The 27,446-nt window shown below is 49.5% G+C and overlaps 1 protein-coding gene across 4 annotated transcripts; it reads right to left on the reverse strand.

The window, feature by feature from the left end:
* Window positions 1-143: 143 nt before the first annotated feature.
* On the reverse strand, window positions 144-27,446 carry PI4KB (phosphatidylinositol 4-kinase beta). 4 transcript variants are annotated; one of them, XM_059376125.1, is made up of 12 exons: window positions 27,301-27,446; window positions 18,511-19,447; window positions 14,040-14,084; window positions 11,415-11,642; window positions 9,094-9,321; window positions 7,410-7,519; window positions 6,783-6,887; window positions 6,457-6,580; window positions 5,392-5,657; window positions 2,537-2,669; window positions 2,170-2,290; window positions 144-1,030 (listed from the first exon to the last, which is right to left on the reverse strand). In XM_059376125.1, the coding sequence occupies exons 2-12, from the start codon at window positions 19,417-19,419 to the stop codon at window positions 849-851; spliced, it is 2,451 nt and encodes an 816-aa protein (XP_059232108.1). In that variant the 5' UTR covers window positions 19,420-19,447; window positions 27,301-27,446; the 3' UTR covers window positions 144-848. The 4 variants fall into 4 exon arrangements, with proteins under 4 accessions (XP_059232108.1, XP_059232111.1, XP_059232109.1 ...); XM_059376128.1 differs by having other exon boundaries at window positions 5,392-5,543; window positions 27,301-27,438; XM_059376126.1 differs by lacking the exon at window positions 27,301-27,446 and adding an exon at window positions 20,356-20,376.

The raw sequence follows: 27,446 nt of genomic DNA on the forward strand, positions 1-27,446 counted from the left end.
GACACTGACTGAGACAGGCAGGGAAAGAGCAAGTCTTCCTCAACCCAGTTCTCTGCTTTTGGCATCCAGGACACTGAGGCATCTGCTCTTACTCCTCACCTACCCCCCAAGTCCTGAAAAAAACAAAACAACCAGAAATGACACAGATGGCTAACTAAGGACTTTATTTCAAACAAAAATTAAAAATAAAAAGTTGAGAGCTATTTCCCTGGGTGTGGGAAAGGGATCAGGCCAAGGAATTCCCTGTGACCAGGCCAATAGCCTCATCCACTAGAGGGGTTGTGATCCTTCCCTTCCCGCCCCTGGGATGGGGAACCTCTGTAGGTGCAGGACCCTACGCCAGAGCCCACCTATAACAAGGGAACTCGGCCTAGGCCAGTCGCTGGGAGGGGATAGAGTTGGGCAGCAGCACAGCCAGAGGCCAACCACAGGATCAAGTCCCAAGTACCAAGAACCTACTCTTCCTCCTCCCTCCACTCATGGGACCCAGAACAGAGGAGGGATGGCCTGTAGAAAGAACCTCTTGGACCCTGGTGAGAAGGCAGGCCCCTGGTGCCCCTAACATCTATCACCTCTGTTCTCTGGAGGGCGGTGAGTCTCGCAGTCTGATCAGATGGTGACAATGACACCACTGGGGGCAGGGAAGCCCCGGCAAGTTGGCCCCACAGCTGGCTCTCCCTCCCCGCCCCCACTGCCCGCAAGCTTTACAGTTACCACATGATCCTCTGTATTTCTTGCCTTCCATTGCCCGTGGGTGGGGTTTCCTGGTTTGGGGTTTCTCAGACAAGGGCCCTCCCAGGGAGGGTCCCCTGAATCCCCCACCACTCCTGGGCCTGAGGAGGAGGGTGTCACATGATGCCATTGGTGAGGTACTGGAAGCCGTCATAGAGTTTGGTGGTGATAGAGCGCATGCTGCCATCCACCATCTGTTCCACCAGCAGCTGGAGCTGCTCCTCAGTCATGCTCATGTGGAACCGCTCTTTGAGGTTGCGGATGGTGCTGGAGCCATGGAAGCAAGGAAGCTGAGAACCTGGGGGAAGCGGGGAGGGCACAGGGTTATGGAGTGCAAAGTGGGGAGGGGCAGTGGTAGCAGCCACAGCAGCTAATACAGAACTGGGGGTGTCTGAAGCGCCCCTTCCCTCCCACATAAGAGAGCTCCCTGACCGTGGGTGCAGTTCTGCCTGGGAAGAGAAGCCGGAGTTGGGGGGGGCCCTGTCTTCATCCCATACTCCTAAGCCCCTCTAGGGAAGGGTGTGAGGGCAGAGGGGGAGAGGGCTGGCACTACACTGCCCACCAGCCCCCCGCCTCCCTGGAAGGGCAGAGGGAGCAGAGTCTCAGGACCCGGAGGGAAAGTTGGGAAGAGGGTCTGGGGAATGGGCCCTGAGCTGGGCACTTATCTGGTTGCAGGCCTCTGCCTATGCTACGTCTGACACTCACAGATGACCTGGGCCACCGTCATCACGGGGCCAGACGGGGATGCTCCCGAGCAACGGCGACAACCTGTGGGATGGGGGCAGGGATGGGGGGAGGAGGAGGAGGAGGAGACTGGCAGCTTAGCCCAAGTGTACATGGCAGCCTTGAGGAGGGGGGAATGGAGACGAGGACCCGAAAGAGCTCGGAGAGAAGAGACTCTAGGTTGCAAGGCAGTGAGGAAATGGCTCAGGGAGAATAGATCAAGAAGAGTGGAGAGGAAATACTTTAAGCTCACAGGGGGGAGTAAGTATGGGGACAGCGAAGGGGCACTGGGGACAGGGCTGTCAGTGGTCAAGGGCCAATAGGGAGGCAAGTGGTTACTGGAAACCCCGGGGCTGGCAAAGAGCAGAGCCAGAGGGATGGAAGGAAACAAAAAATCAGGTAGACAAGGGATGGGGAGACAGGGACCAGGAGACTGGAGATGGAGCTGTTCTCTCCTTGAGGGTGCCTAAGGGATAGTTTCCGCAGTCTGTACCCCCCCAACCTCTCCCATCCCTGGGACCCAGCTCCGTCAGGAGTCAGGAGGACTCCCAAAGGACAAATGAAATGGCACCCCCTAGGAAACACTGTCCCCAGTCTTGAGGTGGAATCCACTTTTTGGAGGTTCCATGCCCTGGGGCCTCAACATCAAGTGGGAAACCTGAAGCACTGTGGGCACTGCCCTGTCCCCAAACACAAGGCCTCTTCCCCACTCACCCTGCTGCATGATCTCCACGATCTGCACCACTTTATCCATGTGCTTCCGAGCAGCGATCAGCCCCTGCAGCATCAACATCTTGTAGTAGTTGAACATGTCACCATCCAGGCCCCCCATCACCTGCAAAGGGAGATGTATGTGTGCACGGGGGTTCACAAGCCAGCCAGGACTTCCTCCATAGGGGCAAACATGCCAAACTCCAACTTCCCCACTCTCCTATCAGGCAGGAAGCCTCCCAGGACACCTATCCTCACCATGACTCGCTGCCATTTCTGTTCTGTTGGTCCCTAATTTGGGGGGAGCCCACAGCTCCCTCTCCCATGATAGAGAAAGAACACAGTGAGGCACCTCTCCTTCCTGACTCACGTCCACAAACTCTGTGGTCAGCTTAAAGGCTGACGTCTCAAAGCCCAGGTTTCGGGGTGAGCTGGACAGGATGAAGCCAAAGTCGATGTGGATGATGTGGCCTTCTGCATCCAAAAGGATGTTTCCATTGTGTCTGAGGAGGGGGCAGAGGAGAGAAAGAGGCAGTCGTCAGTCTGACTGAGGCAGGGGCCTCAAGCTGCAACACCCTGGCCATGTGATACCAGGTTAAGTGAGCTTCCTGCCAAGTTTGTTGCTGCCTACCTCTCATGACCTAATGCTAATCAGAGCAAAGAAGGAAAATCAGAAAAGTAAACTGCTGTCAAAGGCTCTGGGGTCTGAAATTGCCATCATTATGATTTTGTTGAAATTGTCATTGTTAACAACTTAAAACCAGTTTAAGAATATTTCCATTTTCTAAAAAGCATGCTTCTAGGAACCAAACTAATCCCGAGTAGAGAACCTGGAAGCAAGGGAAGGACTCTAGTTCTAGCCAATCCTCTCAGAGGCCAAGCCCTCAGCTCAGTGGGAGGCCTCCACTCTTAACTTGCTTACCTGAGTTTTACTGGTAATTCCTGTCAGCCTGCTGCAGAGCAGAGACCCTCCACAAGAGAGCCGGCTGGGTGGAGCTTAAATGTTAATTACTGTGTGGGGGCTCCAAGGAGTAGAGGAGTAGGCATTAACCATTCCATAAGATCACTTATGTTAAAAATCTCAGGAAGCAATTACTAGGGGGAAGCTGCAGGAAGAAGAGTTAGAGGGAGATAAACCCCAGGTCTTTGTGATTCCCACATGAATGGCCAGCAGAAGAAAGAACAATTAAAATGCTAAGCATGTGATGGGCACCTGGGTGGCTCAGTGGGTTAAGCCTCTGCCTTCGGCTCAGGTCATGATCTCAGGGTCCTGGGATCGAGTCCTGCATCGGGCTCTCTGCTTGGCAGGGAGCCTGCTTCCTTCTCTCTCTCTCTCTCTCTGCCTACTTGTGATCTCGCTCTGTCAAGTAAATAAATAAAATCTTTAAAATGCTAAGCATGTGAGACTGGCCCATTCAGCATAAGAGACAGCCTCTGTGTCAAGAGAGGCTTTGTTAGGCTAAGAGCCCCAGGTCTGAAGCCACCTTCTCTAGGTTTGGTCTGGCCAGAAGAGGGGGATGGAGAGAGAACCAGTCCCTACTCAGTCCTTTCCCCTTGGGGAAAGCATGGCAAATTTACCAACAAAGACACAATCTTGGGAGTAAGAAAGGTTCTAGATGTCCTCGTCCAACGTCTCATTTTACAGGTGACGAAACAGAGGCTGGGGGAGGAAAAGTGACTTTTGTACACAAGGTCCCAAGGCTATGGAGGGGCAGCTTCTCTCCTGGTGTTAGCTGGTGTTAGCTCCAGCTGCAAAGTTGTTTGGGACTCATCCTGAAGCAGTTAAGGAGACCCCCCACCTGATTCCAGTCTGAGGCCCGTTCACTGTTGCCACTTCTTTCCACTGGCAGATTCCATTCCTGGCTTCACCACATCTGTTCTTTCTCCAAGTTATTATAAAAGGTCTATCAGCTGCAGTACCATCCCCCTCTTTGAAGGGACGGACTCCTAACCTTCCCAACATACTGGTTTTCTACAGGAAAGCCCAGAGGCCTGACTAGCCCCTGCCTCCATGCCACCCACTTACTCAATCTGGGGCTCAGGTCTAGGCTCCGTTGGCCCTGGATTCAAAACCCTGCTTCTTCAGGGACAATCTAAAGCTTGCAACCAAACTCCTTATCAACAGTTACATTTCCCGTCAGCCTGTGCATACAGAGCTGCTGCCGGGCTCATTTACAGGGCGGGCAGTGGAGAATAACCACAGGTCTTGAAAGCTCCCCGGCCCTTACTTCCCTCACAAGGAAATGTCTGCCTGACAGGGTTTTCATATAAGAATGGCAGGCACTTAACCGATAACTAGATTTCTGATATGCAGACCTGTGAGTTAGGTCTGCATGTGCTGCCATGTCACTAGGAACCGAAGGAGCACAGGCCACCGCGTCTCGGCCTTTTCAGGAGGCTGCCCTCTGCCTGGTGAGAGGCACGACTCACAGGAGCACTCAAGACACTGACCCTGAGTCACTCTCTGGAGATGGTCTTAGAAAGCAAGACCCCAGGTGGTATCATTCTGTCTGACGTGCTCACCTATATATGAAGCTGGAGCTCACAAAGGTCAATGTGATATCGGAAGAAATGACAGCTCTGGGCAAAACAAGAGATACTTAAAAGTTTTGAAATTCACATGTTGGAACAAGAAGGAGAGTTCAGGGCTGGGAGCACAACTGTACATCCAGCATGTTCCTCATACCCATCTTCTCTTTTCTGCTCTGCGGGCGGCCGCTACCATCAGGCCAGGCCTCAGGACCTCCTGCTTTGTGGAAGACCCAGGTACACCCACTCTCACCCTCTGAGTCCTGGGGGCAGTCACTAAACACAGGCTGGCTCTCATCACTCCTCTGCCTACAAAATAAAGCTCCTCAGATTCATATCCACTGCCCTTCTCACCTGACCTCAGCTCTCCTACAGAGCGGAGCCACTGCCTGCTTACCAGCCTGGCAGGGTAGCCTGATCTTCCAGCACCCTGAGCTGCCTTCTCACCTGGAGCATCCTTCCCCTCACAGGTGTCTCTGTTCTCATCAGCCTTGCTCAAACCCTTGCTCCTCCTTCACCTCTCTGCCCCTGTACCCTGGCACTAACTGGTCTGCCTCACTGCTTAACGGCACACAAACACGTCTCTGCTTAAAATGTGTTGTTCATTCCACTTTTATATCTAGGCAATGGGAGGTGGTGAAGAGATAAGTGAGAACTCTCACAAAGGGATGAGGTTAGGATAAGGAGTTCACCCACCTGTCCTTCACTTGCAGTAGGTAGCAGACCAAGCAATAGCCAGCACAACTTTGTACAAAATTGCGCTGTGCACTGAGGAATGCCTCAGTGGTGTAACTGCCGTGCTCCTGCAGGAAGTAATCAAGCAAGGAGAGCTGGGACTGCTTCTTCACCTGGTGAATGGACACAGCGTTGACTACGGGTTCAATCATGCCACTGTCAGCAGAAATCACAAGGATCTTGTATGGCTTGATCCACAGGGGCACTCGCTCCTGTTCCCAAATGGACTGTGAGGAGACACAGAGGCACGCAACTATCATCTTTCCAAACTAGGGGAGGAGGCAAAAATCCCCCTCTGTCTGCAACCACGAACAGTTCCTATCCTTGTGGCCTTGGATTCCAGGTCATCAAGTGAGTAAAACCCATCGATCCCCCTGAGGACCAGGGAGTTCTGAGACAAGCCCTTGCTCAAACCCTTGCTCCTCCTTCACTTCTCTGCCCCTCGTGCCCCAGGGTGCGACAAGATATAGGGAAGTACGTTAGAAAGACATCGTATAGGTAGAAAGCCCCCAAAAGGCAGGGAGGACAGGAAACCACACTGACACCTCACAGGCCTAGAGAATGTGAGCCATTAATCCAAATTCAAATAATACGAAGAAAACAGGAAAGGATTTAGGTCCAAAGAAATCCTCTTAAAAAAGCGACAGTATTTATAGAAAGAATAGGATTGACAAGTAAAGTTGCTTGCAGGCAACCAGTCCAAAGGTTCAGGGGATCAACATCTCCGCACCCTGCAAACCAGCTGCCACAGACCAGTTAGACTAAAAGGACAAATCTAGCCTCCCAGAGTTCAGAGATCACAGCAGGAGCAGGTCACAAAAGGGCCACGAGGGGTCGCTGTGGAGCTGTTCTTGTGGCTGTAGTTCCTGGGGACGTAAGCCAGGAACGGTGCAGGGTCTGCATCTAGTTTAAACCTGGGTAGGAAGCTGGTCCCTAGCAGAGCTCCCCGTGGAACAACTTGTGGAACAACCTGCATGCTCACCTCAGCTGGGCCGAGTTCCTCTTTCTCCTCCCTGCCTCTCTTACCTGCAGTTGCTTCAACACCTGGAAGGCCAGGAGCTCCTGTCGAAGATCATCCCCACACTTGACGATGACTGACAGGAGCCGCCAATTGGGGAGGTGGCCATATGGGGAGCCCTCTCTGATTCGCCTGTGAAGAAAGAAACAAAAGGTGTCAAAGGTGGAGGACAGAACTTGCTTTCCGCCTGAAGTCCAAATCAAACTTCCCACAAGGCAAGGACTCAGACGCCTGGGAGCCTGATAGTTTGGGAGAGACTGGTGGACAAGACAGATGGGGCATTGAGTACCTAAGGCCACCTCCAAGCTTTGGAAACCACACCCATCCAACTCACCTTACTTTTTCCTGCCAGGGCTCTTTGAGAGCAACAGCAGAAGGGTCTTCCGGGTCTCGTCTGAAGGCTGTGGGGGTGTGAGCCAGCTGCTCCGAGAGCCTCCGTCTAGCAGGAAGAAACTGTATCATTTGCTTGGAGGAGGTAACCCCAGAGCCTCATGTCCCTGTCTATGCCGGCATTTCCTGCACTCCTTCCTTGATTCTGGGCACACAAAGATAGAAACCTGGGCTGAGAGTTTTGCTAATCTGGTGTTCTGCATTCATGTTGTAATGCAGGTTACTAGGCCCTCCCCATTTCTGGACAGAGACTCTGATTCAGATCAGGTGTGGCTCCACATCTGCATCTCCAGCAAGCTCTCCTCCCTCTCCCTTGATTCTGATACATGTAATCCTCAGACCCACTCCAAGAAATGCTACTCCCTATGGAGTTCTCTTAAATGTAACTTCCTTCTGTGGTAGCCCAGTAATTTTTCAACCTGTACCTTCACTGCCTCAATTTTGGTGGCCTCAGGACAAGGATGGAGTAAGGAGAGAGAAGAGGGAAAGAGAGGCTGACAGACAGGAAAGGACAGAGACAGGCAGTGCCTGAGAAGGAGGAGGAACGCGGGGCAGGGCAGTCTGGCCATACCGGATGTCCCCTGCTGCTATGAACACAGGCTCCTTGCTCTCCTGGCTGGTGATGCTGTCCACAGAGAACTGGGAAATGTTGTCACAGCTGTTGGTGTGCACTTCAGGGAGCTGGGAGAGCAGGGGACCACAGGTCAGAAGCGCCAAACACAGGCTCACTTCCGTCACCTGCTCCTCCAGTCACTTTGCACGCTTGCTGTTGCCTCTGCATCATGACAGCCCCCCAACTTCTGGACTCTGTTCCAGAAGGCCTGCCCTGCTTCCACGCCATCCTCACCACTTGGATACCAAATGCCTGGGCACTCACACGGGCCTTACAGCAATGCTTCCCTAAGTGTAAACTACCTCATCAGGATCACCTGGGATGCTGCTACAAGACAGATTACCATATCCCACCATCCGTCTGAAGCAGAATTACCAGGAATGGGTTTGTAACAAGTTCTCCAGAAGATCCCCAGTGTGCTCAGGTTTGCACACCACTGTCACGACCTCCAGAGAAAGCTGTACTTTCGGCCTTCTACTATGAGTTTTCCCTGGATACAGCTCCCTTCTCCTGCAGGGTCCACCACTAGGACCCTCTGACCATTTCTTCAGTCTCAGCCATTCAGTCTAATCTTCCCAACTCTCTCAAATACAAAATATTCCAACAGACCCCACGGTCCACAGCAAGGCCCTTCCTTTCTTCCTCCGGAGCAGATCACTTACTGCACACTGTCTTGTTGTATATCCTGGAAACAGATTTTTTTGCCTTAAATGTCTGCATCCAATCTGCCTAACTGGACTGCAAGCTCAAGGACAGAGTATGTCTTCACAAAGTGACATCTGCTTGTGTCACAGTCCTACATAAAATGCAGCTCTGGCTCTTCACAACCTCAGTACCAAGTCCAAATCTCCTTCCATAGTTGACAGAATCCTTCCTACAATCTGGCTCACGCCAACCTTTCCAGCCTCCTTCTTCACCACTTCTCACCCACACTGCACATCACAGCCACAGGTAATGTTGTCCTTTGGTTCCTCAAACGAGCTGAGCTGTCTTGTTCTCCAGTCTGCACATCTGCTATTCCCTCTGCAGGAAATGCTCTGTCCAGCGAATTCCTACCCATCTTCAGGGCCCTGCCGACATATCTGCTCCTCAGGGAATCACTTAAGGTGTGCCCAGGCCCAAGTCTGGAGATCATCCTATCCCCACCCTCAGGGGTGGCATAATGACCCAGCACAACCTGGATCTCACCATACTACAGCTACCTGCTAACTGGCTTTGTTCGCTTTCTCTTTAAGTCATGAACTCCTTGTGGCAGGGGCCATCTTGTTCACTAGTCCACAGTACTCCAGGCTGGCATAAAGAAGGCTCTCTATAAACAATTCTTGAAGGAATGAATGTATGACTTATTCTCTACTTTCCTCAGACAACTTTACATAGCAGATGTTCAAGAAACATTTTAAGTTTCCCTCACTCCCTTGGGCTTAGAAGTTCATCCTTATATTTAACCTAAATTCCTTCTGCAGGAAAGTGAGCTCCAGACTATGTGAATATTCCAGACTAGTGGTGTTCAGAGCTTTCCCCCTCGTCCCCACAGGCACTTGCCTCAGCCTGCCTCAGGGTGTGTTGCCTTGTCTCAAATACAGTGAAAGTTCCTGGAGAACGGGTGCTGGGCCCCAGTACCACCTCCCGGGAGCTCCCTCACCTCCACCTGTAGCTCGCCGATGTCATCCACCGACCAGGCCTCGTCATCGTTATCATAGTTGGGCACAGTGCTGAAGCTGCCTGCCCGCTGCTCATGAGTGATACCACATTCGGGCAGGTTCTCCACCGACCGTGTGCTCCGAATTCGGTTCTCGGGTATCCGGGCGGGGACCGTGGTGGTGTCAAAGTTTTCACATTCAAGGACTTCCACATAGATCAGGTAGGGAGCCTGGAGGAGCAGTGTGTATGTGAGAACAGTATTTCCAACTTCCCTCCACCACCATGCCCCAAATCTCAACTCAGCTGACACAGTCCTTCCAGCTGTCCACTCCCAGCTCCAGCCCTCACCTGTCAGTCCCTTGATACTATGAACACCACATTCAGGGCAGGAACTTGTCCTATGAACATACATTTCAAGAATTTGGGCAAGAGAGTGCATATGTCTTTAAAATGTTTCAGCCAAGGGGGCGCCTGGGTGGCTCAGTGGGTTAAGCCGCTGCCTTCGGCTCAGGTCATGATCTCAGGGTCCTGGGATCGAGTCCTGCATCGGGCTCTCTGCTCAGCAGGGAGCCTGCTTCCTCCTCTCTCTCTGCCTGCCTCTCTGCCTACTTGTAATCTCTCTCTGTCGAATAAATAAATAAAATATTAAAAATAAATAAAATAAATAAAATAAAATGTTTCAGCCAATGGGTGCCAGGGGTGCTCAGCTGGTTAAGTGCCTGCCTTCAAGTTCAGGTCATGATCCCAGACTCCTGGGATCAAGTCCCACATTGCTCTCCCTCTGCCCCTCCTCTGATTCATTCTCTCAATCTCTCTCAAATAAAGAAAATCTTAAAAAAAAAGAAAAAGTTTCAGCCGATGGGGTCCCTGGGTGGCTCAGTCAGTTGAGCATTTGCTTTTGGCTTGGGTCATGATCCCAGGGTCCTGGGATTGAGCCCCGCATTGTGCTCCCTGCTCAGTGGGAAGCCCACTTCTCCCTCTCCCACCCCCCCTCTGCTTGTGTTCCCTTTCTTGCTGTCTCTCTCTGTCAAATAAATAAATAGAATCTTTTTTTAAAAAAAGACAGGCAGAGGGACGCCTGGGTGGCTCAGTTGGTTAAGCAGCTGCCTTCGGCTCAGGTCATGATCCCGGGGTCCTGGGATCGAGTCCCACATTGGGCTCCTTGCTCGGCAGGGAGCCTGCTTCTCCCTCTGCCTCTGCCTGCCTCTCTGTCTGCCTGTGCTCACTCGCTCTCTCTCCCTCTGTCTCTGACAAATAAATAAAATCTTTAAAAAAAAAAAAATAAATAAAAAATAAAAAAGACAGGCAGAGAGGCAGGCAGAGAGAAAGGGGAAGCAGGCTCCCTGCTGAGCAGAGAGCCCGATGTGGGGCTCGATCCTAACCTGAGCCGAAGGCAGAGGCTTTAACACACTAAACCACCCAGGTGACCCGAATAAATAGAATCTTAAAAAAAAAAAGTTCCAGCTGAGCTTCAACATGTACAGATGATATACTTGGGTAAAACTATCAATTACCACTTTCAGAGAGGCCTAGAAACCCATCTGGGGGCTTGTCCAAAGACAGAGACTGGGAAAAAGCTAGGCACTGCTCCAAGCAGGGTTCTAATCCTCAATACTTTTCTGAAAGAAGAATCTGAACCATTAGTACTCATTCCAATCAGCAGACAACTAATTCTCTCCAACGTGAGTCCGGCATCCTTCTCTCCTTCTACCTTTCCACTCTGATCAGCAAAGGTCTTAGAAATAAGAGCTGTCTCTACTCCCACTGTCACTGTATCTGGAAAGCCTAAGAGTTATGGAAGGGCTGGGGAAGAGCTACCAAAGGGCTGGAAGGAGACTGGAGAGCAACTCTCTGCTGAGACATGGGAAGAAGAGGCAAGCTGAAAAGATTAGGCCTCTTTGGGGCACCTGGGTGGCTCAGTGGGTTAAAGCCTCTGCCTTCGGCTCAGGTCATGATCCCAGGGTCCTGGGATCGAGCCCCATATCGGGCTCTCTGCTCAGCAGGGAGCCTGCTTCCTCCTCTCTCTCTCTCTCTGCCTGCCTCTCTGCCTACTTGTGATCTCTGTCTGTCAAATAAAATAAATAAAATCTTTAAAAAAAAAAAAAACAAAAAAAGATTTGGTCCAGAAAACCAAGGCCCAAAGAAGGGGGACAAAAAGGCCCTCAGAATCACAACAGCACTGAGGTAAAGTCTAGATTGACGTGTGCACATGAACCGTGGAGGCCAGGATGTTGGTGAAGCATCTCTGGGTGCACGCATGAACCTGACAACCACAGGAGAAGAGTCAAATAGGGAGTAGGGTATGGGCCAGAGCTCACCTACCTTGTCCTTGGAGTTGAGGACAACAGCCTGGGTGTGGGGCACACGGACCACGTGGTGGTCAAAGCCGGCAGTGGGCAGCCAGACTCGGGCAGGGAGCTTATGGTTGAGTAGGGAGAGCTCGGAGATCAGCCTCTGTGTTTTCTGCTCCTTGGTGGGGAGCGTGGCCAGCCGCTTGCCAATCGCCATCAGGGACTTGATGAATTCTCGCTCAGGAGCCAGTCTGACGGGCTATAGGGGGTTGGGGCAAAGTAAAAGATGGTGAAGAAACCACAAAAAAAGTGGCCCGCCCACTCAGCCACTCCTAGCCATGGATCCCAAAGTCTGGAGAATGCTAGGGAAGGAGCGATCTTTCAGCACTGGTGGAACATGCCACCATTCCACCCCTGACAACATCAGCTGGGCAAAGGTAGAAAAGCCAGCACATTCCTCCACAGGCTGATTCTTGAGGGTGAGGAGGGTGGGAACCTGTGTCACTGGAGGTACCCCTCTTCTTTTGGACCTGAATTTGTTACGAACTGTCCCAAGGCTTCAAAATGGGTGGGGGGACAACATCCAGAGAGAAGAGCTGCTTATACTTGATGCGATTCACTTATCTCCAGGTCCTTGGACTGAGTCTCTGCTGAGGGCCTCTGCCAGTGCCCCAAACTAGGGAGGGGCACTCTAAGTCCCTACAACTCCTTTCAAAGAAGGACTTAATCCATTCAAATAACTTTTGTTACCTTTCACAGCATCCCCCTATCCATCCTACAATCTCTGACAAGGTGTCAGTGCACATGCAGGAGATCTGAAGGGGATGAGCAGACTCTGTGTTAATGAGGGAACAATCAACCCGGACAGAAAAAGCAGACAGAGGGAGGTAGGTGTGGGGAGTGGGTGGAGAAAGCAATAGCTCCTGTCAGCCCTTGACAAGGGCCCTGAAGGTCTGTCTCCTTCAGTGGTTCCTCCTTGGGTCCTCTCTCCCTACCTCTTAGGGACAGGCTCCCCATATTAACTTACTACTATGAGCTTGGCTCCTCAGGCTGGGCACTTCATCATTCCCAGAGAGGGCAAAGTCCGTCTGGGCAGTGAGGTGAGGGTGGGGGGAAAGATGGACACAAAGAAGAGCCCTTTTCAGAGCCTAAGTCCTACCATTTGGGGTACTTCATCAAGGTAACCACCAGCATCCCTATCCCAGCTCCCCTCAGCTAGGTAAGAACAGTATTTCCTTTTCTTATAAAAAACAGCATTTCACTCACCAGGTCTTTCTCTCCCTCTCTGTGGGTCCTGCTTAGTTTCCTAAGAACTGAGAATTTCTACCCTCACACTGCAAAAAAAGAACTTCTTTTTGAAAGATGGGTAGGACCAGGGTCCATCTCTGCATATGCAAAGAGCCAAGGTTCAAAGGAACAGCTCATTTCTCAGCCTCTGCCTCACTGGGCACTGGCTCAGGGTCCCACATAATAATGAAACAGGGTATGGGGAATCAAATGGGGCTGCCCTTGGGAGACAGGGTTGAAAAGAGATCAAGAAAAGAAGACAGCAGAACTGGGCTTTTGTGGTCCCTGGAAATATCCCAGGGGCCTCATGGAGAAAGCAAAAGAAAGGAAGAGGAAATTTGGAAACTCACTCCTTCATTTATCCTGATCCCTAATCTATCCACTCAGGTGGCAAATGGTCACTGTTCCAAGGACCCTCCACCCTAACCAATTCATATTCAACTCAGATAAGAAAAGGCAGAATTCCTTCCCATCCTCAAAGGAGCATTTGGGTAAGGGGGGGAGCTATGTTCCTTCAGCATGTTGGAGATGTGACCCCAGGCCTTGAGAGAGGCTCTGCCACATGGGAGGAGATAGGAATCATGATTGAAAGGGGAACCGCATAGAAGGGAGAAAACGGATTGGGTACATAAATAAAAAAGAAAATGTAAAAAAATCATCCAAACTCCCAGAGGGTCCAGCATTTCCTCTCACGTCTCTGCCCAGCAACAAGGTCTGAGACCCTGTGGGACCAGAGGGTCAGGGGTTAGTCCAGAGGGAACAAGAAAGGAGAATGCGGATTAAGGAACCTCCTGGGCAGTGAGCTGGGAAAGGGAAGAACTCAGACCTGGAAGAAGGATGGTTGAAACTAAAAAAGAAAACTGGCTGTAGGGAGGTAAAACTTTCCTTCAGGCCAAATCCTGTTTGCTTTTGGGGTCTGCTCCCCAGCACAGCACCTAGCATTTAGAAGAACCAAATAAATATTTGATGGTCTGATGGCAGAAACCATGGGGAAAGGGTTCTGGGTGGGAGAAATAGGATCCCGGGGGTTTCTGCCAAGCAGTTCTTGATTCCAGTCCAGGGGTAAATTCTACCTCTCTCCCAGCTGATTACTCTAGAGACCCAGAACTGAGGACTGAGTCGCACTGCATCCCAGCTCCATCAGGGAGAAGGATTGAGCCGGACTAAGCCTAGGCTCAAGGCACTGGTGACAAAGGGCAGGGGACTCCTCCAGGCTGGGGAGTCCTGGGAGGGAAGGGCTGATCTCCCAGGAAGAAAAGGCACCTTTTAACTCCAGCCTTGGGCTGGGGACTCAGAAGACCTGGGGACGGAGAGGAAATGCGGCCACAGAGGGGAGCCTGCCACCCAGTCCCAGCCTGGCCCCACTTACGGAACTGAATGAATTATCAATACTCTCGGTGCTGGAGGAGAGCTCCTGGGAAAGGGCCAGAGGACAAGGGGAGGAGGAAAGGCAGGGAGGGAGGGGAGAGAGACAAAGGCAAAGAATTTAGCTCCAACTTGGATTGCAACTGCTTCTCTCGTGTATCTCTATCTGGCTGCTTTAATGAGAGAAAGTCAACCCAGAAACACCACTTGCCCAAATTCTTGAAACTTGTGGGAGATGCTGGAGGGCTGGCTCAGATCATAGGGTCAGAAGGGCTGAAGAGACAGAGGGCCTGGGCTTTTCACTTTCTCCCCTTCTCTCCTGGCCTGCACCAAGCTCTCCCTCGAGGACATACCCTACAACTGGGTGCCTCAGGGCAGTAAGTGCACCGCCTAGCTGCCTCCTTTCTCTTCAGCCATTCACATGCTCCCAACCAAACCCTTCTCTGTGAAGCCGCCACAAAGAAACTGAATTTAACAAGCTGCATGGCCCCCCATACTGGAATGCCTGCATTCCTCCAGCTTCTTGCAAATGTTGGGGTGGAAGTCAAAGAACTAAACTTCAGTACCAGGGGTGTCTCCTTTCCAACCAGCCTCATTATCATCCTGGGAAGACCAGTCCCAATCTTGAGCCATGTGAGAAGGGACACCCCAGATCCACAGCATGAGACTTCTGGGCTAGGTGTTGCTAGGTGTAAAAGATGGCTAACTCTCCTATCTACTTAACCTCCCCAGGCTTCCTATCTGTTTCATGCCACACTCAGTACATTACAATTTTTGGACATAAGCTGGGGAGCTGGACCTAGCTCCATCTACCTGAGAAAGCTGAGCAGCAGGGCAGCAAGTGTCCAGGTTCCAGCCTAGGAGATTTATCTGAGTCTCACCCAGCCGTGTCTTACTGGAAAAGGGCTGGTGATCACACTTGCCACCAGCAGCTCTACTGCAGCTTGTGCATGGGCCCAATCTGAGTTCTGTCTGCCAAGGTCTCCCAGGGCAGGGAGAAGGTGGCAATATGCATGCACAGATGGCAGGAGGACAGGGGCCTGGACTTAGAGACAGAGTCCTGGGAGCTCCCAGGGCAGGAGGGCAGTTGTCACTGAGCTTCTACTCTCCAATCAGCATTTCAAGCATCTACTTAATTCTATTCCACAGTTTACATTCTCTTCTAGCTGGAGGTCCTATAGTCAGGATATTCCTCGAAGAATCTGAGAAGAGGGGCACTTGGAGAAGGCAGGCCAAATACTATCTCAAGGCAACAACTCCTCTGCTTTGGCGAGAGATGGGAGGAAGAAGTCAGGCAGTGAGGAGGTCAGGGCCTATTCGGACTTAGTGGTTCAATTTCTATCCATGAGGTGGTTGGGGAAGGAACAGCAGGCAATGCTCCAGTTGATTCTTCCACAGACAGGGCCTGGCTGACTCATTAGTAGCCTTGGGGGAAGGGAGGTATATTATGATCCTTTCCTCTCTCCTACGCTGTAGGCTTGAGTCACTCATACTGAGTCAGCTCCAGGAGAAAAGCTGAGGCCAAGAAGCTGACATCACACCACATCAGGCTGGAAGGCCCACTGGGGCTTCAAGTGTGACGCTCAACAGATTTCTCTGTACAAAGGTTATAGTCCTGAAAAGCCAGAGCTGATCTACTCGAGTGTCGTGATGTGGGGCAGGGGGTGGGGCGGTAGCTAAATCATCTCTGCTCCCTGGACCCCCATTCTAGGTCAAAATGTTTACCATTTGGCTACTAATGGGAAGAAAGACTACCTGAGCAGACTACTCCAATTAGGCTGACAAAATCTGCTTTGAAGCAGCAGGCTTCGGGGGCTGAAACAGTGGGGGCTGGGAGAAATCTGTGCTAGAGTCCTTGGCTTGTTGTGGAGAATGTGAAAGATCCGTCATTAAAAGAAAACAGAACCCCCATGTGAGATCTGGGCAGAAATGGACCATGCAGGAAGACTCTGGGCAGGAAGAGAGCTACGTGAGCAGGGGCCTCTTCTCAGTGGCCTCACTTTATCCTCTAGAACTTCTCCTTAGATAATGATGTGCTTTGTTTAGTAAACTGTAGACTTCCTCCTTATATGCAGGAAACAGCTTTCAAGAGAGTCAAAAACTCCACCAGATAAATTCTGTAAAGTTTCAGTATACACACTACATGGACTTGTAGATAAAATGGGGTCTCCACATTACAAATTCTCGGAGGGAAGAGCTGCACTTCATCCTTCATCCCTCACTGCCTCTGGCATGTGCTGTGCACACAGTACAAGCTCATCAGTTGAGTGAATGAATGTTGCATAACAGGGGAGAAGGAGGAGCAGGAGGAGGAAAACCAATTCCCTTGGTATGTGGGGAACAAAAGCCTTGACAGACCTATCCTCAAACTGCCAGAGGGGTTCGGACAGACCTCTGTGCTGAAGACTCCAATGCTCAGACCCCAGAGATATTCATATTTATTCCCTCACTCCTGCTCTCACGTTTCCTAAGAACACACAGTGGATTGAGGTATCTCATTCTGCTGGCATCAGATAAGCCAGGAATGCCTAGGGATCTGGTATCTCCTTCCTTTCCTGGATCTAATAATCCATGATAAGGGAAGAATGGCAGCCAGAGAAGCCACCCCAGAGGATTTAGCAAAGAATTCACAGAATACCTCACATAATACCTGTGTCTCATAGTCACCTATAATCCCATCCTCGGAAGAGTTAGATCCAAGGAAGAGGGACCAAGGACCAGCACTGAGTAGGCCCGAGGCTTCAGCTTTTCTGGTCCTAAGATAGCAACTACCAAGTAAGTATAGAGAAAAGCCATGCCTGACAGGAGGCACCAAGGGGCTCACTTGCAGCTGCCACACATATACTGCTACAGGCTTGACCCCAAGAGAAGGGGCCCCCAACCCTTCAGGATCTTAGTCCCACCAGATGTCAATGATTCTTCTTGTTCTGCAACAACCTCCCTCATGACTCTGAACTTCCCTGCAAGCTCAACCAGAAAAGAAAATGGTCCATTTTGGTTCTGAGAACGTCTGTGCTCTTCTGCCTGTGCAGGGAATTGTGGAAACCTAGATGGGCTTAGGCCATTCTTCCCCAAGTGGATATCTGAGGACTTGGGAATGCAGATGCTGAGAAATAAGCAAGATGGCTCAGCTGAATGATTAAGAGCAACACCTGATGTGAGGCTCAGCTGAGGGACGCTGGGCAAATCACCTCACCTCTCTAAGCTTGTCTCTTCATTGGTAAAATAATTCCTGTCTCCTAAGACTGTTGAGGGTGAAACGTTAAGTACTTGGCACGACAATTCGAACTTAAAAGGAGCCCAAAACATGTCAGCTCTTTTAGCTTCACTATTATTATCCTAACAAAACCCGAAATTTCCCAGAAAGCAAGCTCTGTAGTCTCCCTCTGTCCTGCTTTTTCCCTTCCCTGGTCACTCAGATTCAAAGAAGCTGAAAAGAAGTCCCATTGTATCAAAACTGTAGGTGGGTTATGTGCCCCATGGGGTAGATGCCACCACCACAGCAACATGCATTTTCCAACAAGTGCAAATTCCTTGTTCTTTTCTCCCTTCTTTCCCAGGCTGGGCTGGCAGCCAGGATGAGAGCTGGGCCAGCGGTGAGTCAGAGGGGGGACTGGGGCATCATTGTCTGGCTGAGACACCAGGTCACTGACAATTGTCCAGCGGCAACTTCCAAGCTATCAGTCCAGATATGGAATGGAAGGTGGGCATAACCTTCTGATGTGCTTATCTCCTCCCTGCTCTGGACACCCCCAAATGCTCCTGTGGCCTCCTCTTCTTTCCAGCTTTCAGGTCTCTGACTAGTCTCTGGACATGCCCAAGATTTCCTCTACACCAAGACCGGTTCCCTCTTCCCTTTGTGCTTCTCCCAAATGCTAAGATATCCCTTCCCCGAGGAAAGGCAGGGATGAGGGCATTCTGCAGACACCTCAGTGACAGGGAAGGAACCTTATTCTTAAGTCAACAAAAAGCAGGATCTTTGGAAAGTGGGGCAGAGGATTATGAGGAGGAGTGAGGAGGAGAATGAAGTTAAGGCTCTATTTATACCCTTCCCCCCAGCACACACACCATCCCTTTTCCTCCCTGAGGGCTGCTATTCTGAGAGGTTCTGGTAGTTATCCCAGGTCTCAAGTCAGGGTGGAAAGGGTCTCTGCCACCGTTCTCAGTAAGTAGGTGGTTAATGGAACGGCAGTGAAGTTGAGTAAAAACAACTAGACAGAGTCAGGATTATAAGCCTTGCTGTTAGCTACATGATCTGAGGCAAGTCACTTCTATCTCTCTAGGTCTCTGAGTTCTTCCTCTGTAAAATGAGACAGTTAGGATACATGATTTCTAAGGTCTTTTCCCACTCTGACATCCCATGCTTTTATCAGTGAAATGAAACAGAGGGAAGGAGAGAAAAGGACAGAGGAACTATATGTCAGACATCCTGTCTCCATGCCATCTTGCCCTGCTGCCCCTCCCAGGCATTTTACCTCATCCTCATTTTCCACTTTAGGGTTGCTGGCTGTTCGTTTCAGGTTGCTGCTGAGACTTATGCTGGCGGTGGCATCGGACTTAGAGCGCTGGTGAGTCCTCTTAGAGGGAGACAGCCCCATGTCAGGGGCTGGGCTCAAGGAGGGCAGCTCCCTCTTCCGGTGAGCTGGCTTCAGCTCATCTGAGAGGATCAGCTTCCGGAGCTTGGTCCCACGGGAGTGTCGCTGAGTGGAAATGTGCATGTCTGAAGAGTAGGCCCCAAGCAACAGGGCGCACTGGAGGGAAAAGTTAATGCTCTGGCGGCAGCGATGGACTATGTAGGGCTTGATGGCGTCACCCACGTCCTCATCCATGTGGATGTACATGTTAAGCAACTGGGGCAGATAGAAATCCACATCCTCATTGCGAAAGCAGAAAAGCCGGTTGCCAATGTAGGCTTGTACTCCAGGCTCCTTGGAGTTGTACAGGTATGAAATGGCCATGGAGATGTCAAATAGTTTTGACTCAAATAGCCTCAGCAGCCAGGATTGTTTGGCAGAGTTGTTCTGCCGCCGCCTCCTTGCTCCTTTGGCTGTGTTCGAGGCCACAGTGGCCCCCATTTCATCTTCCTCCTCCCTTATCTGGGCAGGTGGATCGTCCAAGCAACGGATCGCATTGTCCAAAACATCCCCATTGACCAACTCCAGTGGGGTATCTGTGTTAGATATGGCCATGCCTCCATGCAAAAGCTTGACTTGCTCCAGCACCTCCTGGCAGGCCTTCTGGGCCACCTCAGGGTCAATCACTGATAGTTCCCCGACCCCCTCTGTGATGACGCCTAGCAAGGAACCCCCATTATTCTCTGGCGGGCTAGGAGTGGGCTCAGAAGTTGGCTTCAGCGGGGCAGGTTCCACCACCATGTCTCCCATGGCCACAGCCAGACTTCAAGCTTCCAAGCTATAGGAGGAAGGAGGGAGAAAGGGACAGAAAGGGAGACACATACATAATGGTTAGTAGTGCATCCTCCGGTCTTCCTTTCACCCACCATGAAACCTTCCCAGGCCCCTCCTCTCTTTTGTCTTCTTAGACTCCTTCAAAATCAGATGAGAAGTCATCTCCCAGGAAGCCTTCCCTGACTACCTCCACTGCTGATCACCACAGTACTCTCCCCTCCTTCTGCACTTAGCTATCCGCTTAGCCTCTGTTCCTAACTTGCATTTGCAAAATGCTGCTTTATATGTTATGTTTACATAGGTTTACAAATTCTTCAGGTATACTGGGAAGCAATTCTGGTCTTATTCCCTTGTCTCTCATTCTTCAAATGCTTTTCTATCTTTGTGGTCTTGTGGTTTCTCTTGACATGCCTGCCAATACCTGTCTCTTTTCCTCTTTAAATCGTATTTCTTTACTCCTCTAACACTCCAGACACAGGTACTAAGCATCTCTCACCTCCATTTGGTATCAAAGTCTTTTTTTTTTTAAGGTTTATTTTTATTTAAGTAATCTCTACACCCAATGTGGGGCTCGATGGAACTCAAGATCCTGAGATCAAGAGTCCCATGCTGGGGCGCCTGGGTGGCTCAGTGGGTTAGGGCCTTGCCTTCGGCTCAGGTCATGATCCCAGGGTCCTGGGATCGAGCCCCGAGTCGGGCTCTCTACTCAGCAGGGAGCCTGCTTCCTCCTCTCTCTCTTTGCCTGTCTCTCTGCCTGCTTGTGATCTCTGTCTGTCAAATGGACAAATAAAATCTTTAAAAAAAAAAAAAAAAAAAAAAAAAGAGTCCCATGCTCTTCCGACTGAGCCAGCCAGATGCCCCCCTCCGTATCCAAGTCCTGATGTGTTTTTCTAGACACAGATACTTTCTTACCTTCCCTTCATACTCAAAGTTCCCAAGGAATAAGGGCCAGCAAATAACATCCAGGCTTCACTGAGAAGAAAACAGTTCTAAAACAACCATCAACACCCCTGCTGAAGTGTGCCATTCTTTGCTTGTCTGGCTTCATGACGTCATTCCCCCTTTCTCTTGTGCTGTAGCAGTTAGTTATAGTGGATAGACTCCTGAACTTGGAGTCAAATGTGCTGGGATTCAAGATCCTAGCTCTGCCATTATCAGATGTGTAAACTTACGCAAAGCATATATCTTCTGAGTTTGTTTCCTCAACTGCAAAATGGGAAAAACACATCTTATTACTGCTTCTTATTACTGCTGTGCGGGAAAACTTCATGAGTGTAGGATCTAGCGCAGTCCTTGGCACGCAATAGTACTCAATAAATATTAGGTGAATCCTAATCACCTAACAAATCAGGAAACAGTGTGTATGTGTACGAGTGTGTGTGTGCACACACATACACTGTTTAATAAGGAAATAAGTCAATCAGAGTTACACTTGTTGTCTAAGAATCTCCCAAAAACCTGTTGTCTAAGAATCTCCCATGACACCCCTCTCCTACCCCCAACACTACTTTCTCCATTACCATACACACAGCCTAAGAACTAGAAAGGCTGGAAGAAGGCAAAAAGAATTCAGCTAGAGCTCATGGGTCTTTAACATCCAAAGAACAGGGAGGAACAGGTATCACATCACCAAGAATCCCTCTCTGGGGTGAGAGAACATTGCTGACAAAAGCCACTGCCCTCCTAGGACGATTCTCCTGAGCCCCACCAAATTTGGATTAGAATAGTAGAACAGAAGGAAATTTCAAAGCAAAGACTGGGAGAGGCACATTGTTGATGTCAGATCAACCCAGCTCCAGAGCCTGACTATAGTCAACAACAGGCTCAGAGGCTTTTTCACAAAAACACAAATGAGAGTGAATCTAAGATTAACTCAAGAGTGTGAGCAATAGGAAGGCAGAATCTATTGTGGAGCTGAAACGCAGGTAGTTTCCAACTATTAGTGACGTTGCCTTTGATGCAAGGCTGGGTGCATATAACTTTGGGTTGGTGAAAGGAGGCTTGAGATACAAATTCTCTAATCACTGCAGGAAGCCCCATTTCCCACCACCACCCTTCCAGTGCCTCTTCTTGCACCTCTGAAATGTTAAGAGTCAGTTAATCTCAGGGGCACCTGGGTGGCTTAGTTGGTTAAGGGGCTGCCCTGGGCTCAGGTCACGATCCCTGGGTCCTGGGTTCGAGCCCTACATCAGGCTCTCTGCTCAGCAAAGAGTCTGCTTCTCCCTTTCCATCTGTCTGCTGCTCTGACTACTTGCGCTCTCTCTCTCTAATGAATAAATAAAATCTTAAAAAAAAAAGTCAGTTACTCTACTCTGCCCATACTATAGTCTAGCTCCCTGCCTCCCAGCAGTCACTATTAAAGTCTTGCAGGAAGACAGATGGGGGATTCTTCTGTTCTCAGAGATCACCAAATAAGGCTACTTCAGTTTATCTTTCTCCCCACTCTGTCAAACAAGAAGTTCGCATCCCTGAATTTAATTTCTCTGATGCAGCTTAAGCTTGGTATCAGTAAAAATTTGGCAACTCGTTCATCATGCTCTCTCCTAAAATTAGGCAGAGCCCTCTGAGTAGCAGAACCAGCATGGCTGCCTATGTGAAGCTGTCTCTACTTGCCAACTTTAGGTTACACAGAAATAATAAGAAAGCTTTTTTTTTTTTTTTTTAAAGATTTTATTTATTTGTCAGAGAGAGAGAGCAAGCGAGAGCGAGCACAGGCAGACAGAGTGGAAGGCAGAGTCAGAGGGAGAAACAGGCTCCCTGCGGAGCAAGGAGCCCGATGTGGGACTCGATCCCAGGACGCTGGGATCATGACCTGAGCCAAAGGCAGCTGCTTAACCAACTGAGCCACCCAGGCGTCCCGAAATAATAAGAAAGCTTTAATCACTCCTTGCCACAACTCTGCAAAGCACTCTGCACCAGTGGGTCATTCTAATTCAACTGAGACCACCACCTTTTAGGTTTGCTGATAGCCTCAGTCATTTTACACAACCAGCTTTTATTTCTCCCTCAGTGTCTCTATGCTTGGCAAATCTTTCCCCTTCCCTCTACTCCAGAGACTTCCAAGTTATCAAAAGCTCCTGAAATCCACTTTTCAAAACTTCCAAGGGACATGAAGTTCAGATAGCCTCCCATATACAGCACCTCAGACCTCCCAGGATCCTCAGCAGATGCCTGCCTCAACTGATCACTACTGGGATTATTACTGGCACCAGGAGGGGAGGGAAGGATGCCATTATTATTATTATTATTATTATTATTATTATTTCTTATCCCAGAGCTTAGCCAGGAATCCCACATCACAGCACTCAGGGGAATTTTCCACTGAACAGACCCCCATCTCACAGTTCTTATTCCCCAGGGAACCAGATGGTATCAAGAGATGCAGGGAAGCTGGACTCCTCTCTAGTGGCTCTGCCACTAGAAACCACCAAATTGGAGCTGGACTTCCCTTGCCTTCCTGAGCCTCAAGGATTGGCTATATCTGAAACAAGTCATGGGGAGAGGAGGTGTTGACTTGCCAATTTAGACAATAAGAAATAGGAAAGGGATTCTCCAACACCTAAGTCCTAATACAATCTTCAACATCAATTCATTCATTTTCAAAAGCAAAGACAATATAGCTTTGGTAAGGAACCATTCTAAAGAAAGCGAAAAGACTAGAAAGCAAAAGAAAAAAGGAAGAGGTCCTATATTCATCATCCTTCCCCTTGCAAGAAAACAGGAAAAAAGACGACAATCCAAACCTTTAATATCAGATGGCTCTTATGCTCTCAAGAACATTCAAACAACTGAGGCTTCACATTTCACATTGGGAGCCTAAACTGGTCTTCCAATTGGATGATGAAGGAACCCTTAGAGTCCTTCCCCACCCCAGCCTAGCAGCTGGCTTCTAGGCACTGGGGTGGGAGCGGAGGAGTAAACTGGTTGGGCTCCACAGCTAACTGTCTGGGTAATGCAGGGAATCCTCATCCATGCATCAGGGGGCTGTTTAGGGCTGAGCACAGCAGTGGCTACAGAGGACAGAGGTCTACATGCTTGTGTTCTGTATGACTTAGCATTTAAGTAAATGTCTGCAAAAACTCTAGGGAGGGGGACGTTTAACCAGGCTTTCTGTTTCTCATCACCTCAAAAGATTCCAAGCAAAGAGCCCTCCAACCCCCCACTGATCTCCATTAAAGGGTTTCCTGGATTGATCTCTGCTGAGACAAGATAGCAGAAAGCCCCAAATCAATCCCCCCACCAGGCTAATGACCATTCCCTTCTTGGGGGACTAGAAAAATATGAATTGGTTCAGACAAATCCTCGTGTTTTTAAAGGTTCCTGTACTTTCATGGAATTGTCTTAAGAGATCATCTGATTTCCAAGCAGATAGGCAAGCTCAATTTTCCTCCCTTTGAGATGGATCGTATGAGTTGGAAAAAAGGATAGTGAAGCCACTATCTTCATCCTACAAGGTGGATAGTTAAAAGAGGCTGTTACGAGTTCATGGAAAAGAAAGAGAAGTTCACATATGTTATCTAAAATTACACGGGCTGCTAATAAATAATAATGACAATTATATAAATAAGAAGTATAAATCCTCTAATGTTCACTCTTCTTTTGTAACAATTAATAAATAAAAAAATCAAGAAATAGAGGCACAAGCATTTTATCCAATGCTAGGTGATAAACTTCAGAAATAAACATGGAGATAATTAAGATGTTCACTCTAAAGGAGGACTGGGCAGAATGGAAAGGGACTGCTGATTTCACCACAAACTCTTAGGTACCATTGGATTTATTACCAGGTGCATGTTTGCCTTTGATAATAATTTTCTTTTAAAGATTTTATTTTTTTAAGTAATCTCTACACTCATCATGGGGCTTGAACTTACAAATCAGAGATCAAGAGTTCTGTGCTCCACCAACTGAGCCAGCCAGGCACCCCACCTTTGATGGTAATTTTTAAAAAGAAGTTGCTCTTCCAAAGAGCATCACCTTAGGCTGCTTGTTCAGCTGTTGAGAAGTTCCTCCTCATATCTCAAAGTCTAACTCAAACCTTTTGTTAAAAGGGTCTCAGCTCATTTTTCCCCCTTGACCTCAATGGACAAAGTGAAGATCAAGTACTACTTTTTCCTCATAAAACTTGGGGCCAAATAGGAAGTAGGCTCAGGTCCTAGCAGGAATCACGTGAATGCTTCCCCGAGGCCCCAGTGGGGGACTAGCATCAGGGAAGAGGGCATTCTCGAGCTAGCAGCAGAAAGGCAGGGAAGGCAGTGGTCTCAGGGTAGTTAAGTCAATATTGAATCAAGCTGAGAAGTCTCTGTGAAGGGCCATGGGAGCTGATATAAGCAGATCCAGTCAGACAGCCCAAGCCAGCTCTGGGAGCCCCTGCTGAAACAGAGAGATGGCAAAGAAAGTAACCTGTGCATTCACCTCGCTCTGAACGATTCCTCCCTGCAGCAAGCCCCAAATGTGCTTGTACTAGGCCCTCTCTTGTCTCATGCCAGTTACTGAAAGGTTCCTCCCAAACTTCTTCCCCAAATCAAAGAATCTCAATTTGCTGCTTTGGATGGCTTTCAGCAAACATGTTCTCATGCAGTATGGACCCAGCTCTGAGAATGAAGCAGGGAAACTAGGGGAAATACAATTTCTCTTTGGGGATGTTTCCAAGGAGTGAAACTGCTCCTAAAAAGGAGGAGAATGAGGAGACTGCACCCTGGGTAACAGTTAAGAGAGAGACAAGGGAGAAGTGGGAAGAGGAAGTATGATTACATCCAAAAAGACCTAGAGTTGGAAGATAAATGCAACTTCACATGCCCTCTTCACTATCACAGGCCAAGAGAGACATGGCATACCAGAGAGCAACTAGTTTCCTGAGCCCCGCTTCACTCCAAGTTCTCTTTTCTAGCCGTTTTCCTCAAAAGGCTTTCCCACAAACACGCTTTCCACCTATAGAATCTGGAGTTATGGATCAAGTCCAAGAGGAACAGCACAGGTGGTCATCAACTTCATGTAGTGGAGAAAAAAGGCAAGGCAGACAAAGGAAACAGGCCTGGAGCTTGTCTTTCAAATAGCCTTACTACCACAGCTGTTGACTAGAAAGACCCAATAGAGAGATCATAATGAAGGAAAACCTCTCAGGTCAGCTAAACCACTACTAAGAAATGCCTTTTGCAGGTGCCTGGGTGGCTCAGTGGGTTAAAGCCTCTGCCTTAGCCTCAGGTCATGATCTCAGGGTCCTGGGATGGAGTCCCGCATCGGGCTCTCTGCTCAGTGGGGAGCCTGCTTCCCCCTCTCTCTGCCTGCCTCTCTGCCTACTTGTGATCTCTCTCTCTGTATCTGTCAAATAAATAAATACAATCTTAAAAAAAAAAAAAAAAGCCCTTCATCTGTGAAACTCAGAATGTTTTGTAAACAAATAAACCAAGTCTAATTTTCCCCCAACCCACATCCTACAAGTAGCCTATTACTGCACTGATGCCTACAGAGTGGGTCCTTCTACCAAAAAGGTCACTCTAGAGGTCAACTGAGGAAGTCACATGCTGAATGAACCCAGGAGTCCTGATTTTGAATGTCCAAGCTCTTTCTAATGTCTTAGATCCTTTTTCCAGTTACCCCCAACTCCACCCTAGGCCTAAGCCCTTATGGAATCAACCAAAACTATTCCAGTAAGCCACAGACAGTAAATTGACTCCTTGTAGATCTGGAAGACACTCTACTCAGTGATCTCTTAAGGACAAGCCTAAAATCAAATAATCCAAAACAAAATTTCTCACAATCTCACACAGTCTCCATGCAGGCCTGTTCATCCCTCCTAGTGGCTGATCCTGGGTAGTCAACAAAGTGTAACCTGATATGAACTTCAAAACTTACTCCATCCTTCAGAAACACACTTCTGTCCAGAAAAGCCTGAGTGAAACAGCTGAGGCTTCCCCCTCCCCCTGTCTGTCCTCTCAACATATTTTCTTCTCAGTTCAAGGTTTAGCTGATCCTGAAATAAGTGATATGTAGAGATAATGAATGTGACAGAAAACACATAAAGACCATAGGGAAAGCAGAACCAAGGATCACAGGATTAGCAAAATCCTTGAACTCAAGAGACAAGGTGCCAGAGATGGAAGTCCTGAATAGGAAGAGGCACTGTCAGATCTTTTCTATGGGAACAAACCTCCAGAGGTTGGGGTACTGAGGATGGGGGAAAGGGAAGCAACAGAAAGTTACAGGGATCATAAAGGACTCTAGAGAAGGATAAGGATTAAGGTCAAAGTACAGTGTCAATATTACTTTGGGAATGACAATGAGGGCCCGAGATTCCTTAAGGGGAGAGGAACAGGCAATTCTTGGAAGCTAGAAGCTGGGTGAGGTAATGGAATCAGAAACAGAGGAATAAGGGCCACAGGGAAGAGAGCTCAGGGAAATGGGATCCAGTGCTGGCGCTGCACGGAGACAAGAGGAGAGGGGCAAAAATAGGAAAAGGGATGAAGGCGAAGGCTGTGGCAAAGGTTTGGGGGCAGCAACACAGATAACGAGGAAGGGCAAACAAGGATGGACATTACAAAAGGGACCCTGATGTGAAAAGGGCTAGTGACTTAGGAGAAATAATTCGGGACGGAGGCAACAGGGATAAGGGGGAGGGGGAGATCCCGGGGCGGAGGGAGGAGCTAATCAGAAGAGGAAGCCAAAAAAGCAGAGGAGACCCTAGACTTGAGGAGAAAGGGTGGAGAAGGCACCGGGGTGCAGCTGCCACCCAGGGGGCAGTTTTGTAGTTAAACCCAAGTGTGGGGGCGGGGGCAGGCTGCGCGGGACAGGGTGGGAGAGGGACTCCCCCCCACAACTCACAGGGCCAGGAGGACTAACGAGGTAGGGGTCGCTTACCTCCTGGGGACCTCCCCCCCCCCACGGAGGGGGTACGGGCGGTCGGGGTCGGGCTGCCGACACCGCCGCCTCAGCAGCAGCGGCCGCTCCCGGGTTCCATTGGCCGCCTGCGCTTCCCTGACAGCGGCCGCGGAGGCTGAGCCAAG

This window comes from Mustela nigripes, chromosome 14, assembly GCF_022355385.1.
Source record: "Mustela nigripes isolate SB6536 chromosome 14, MUSNIG.SB6536, whole genome shotgun sequence".
NCBI classification, from domain to species: Eukaryota; Metazoa; Chordata; class Mammalia; order Carnivora; family Mustelidae; genus Mustela; species Mustela nigripes.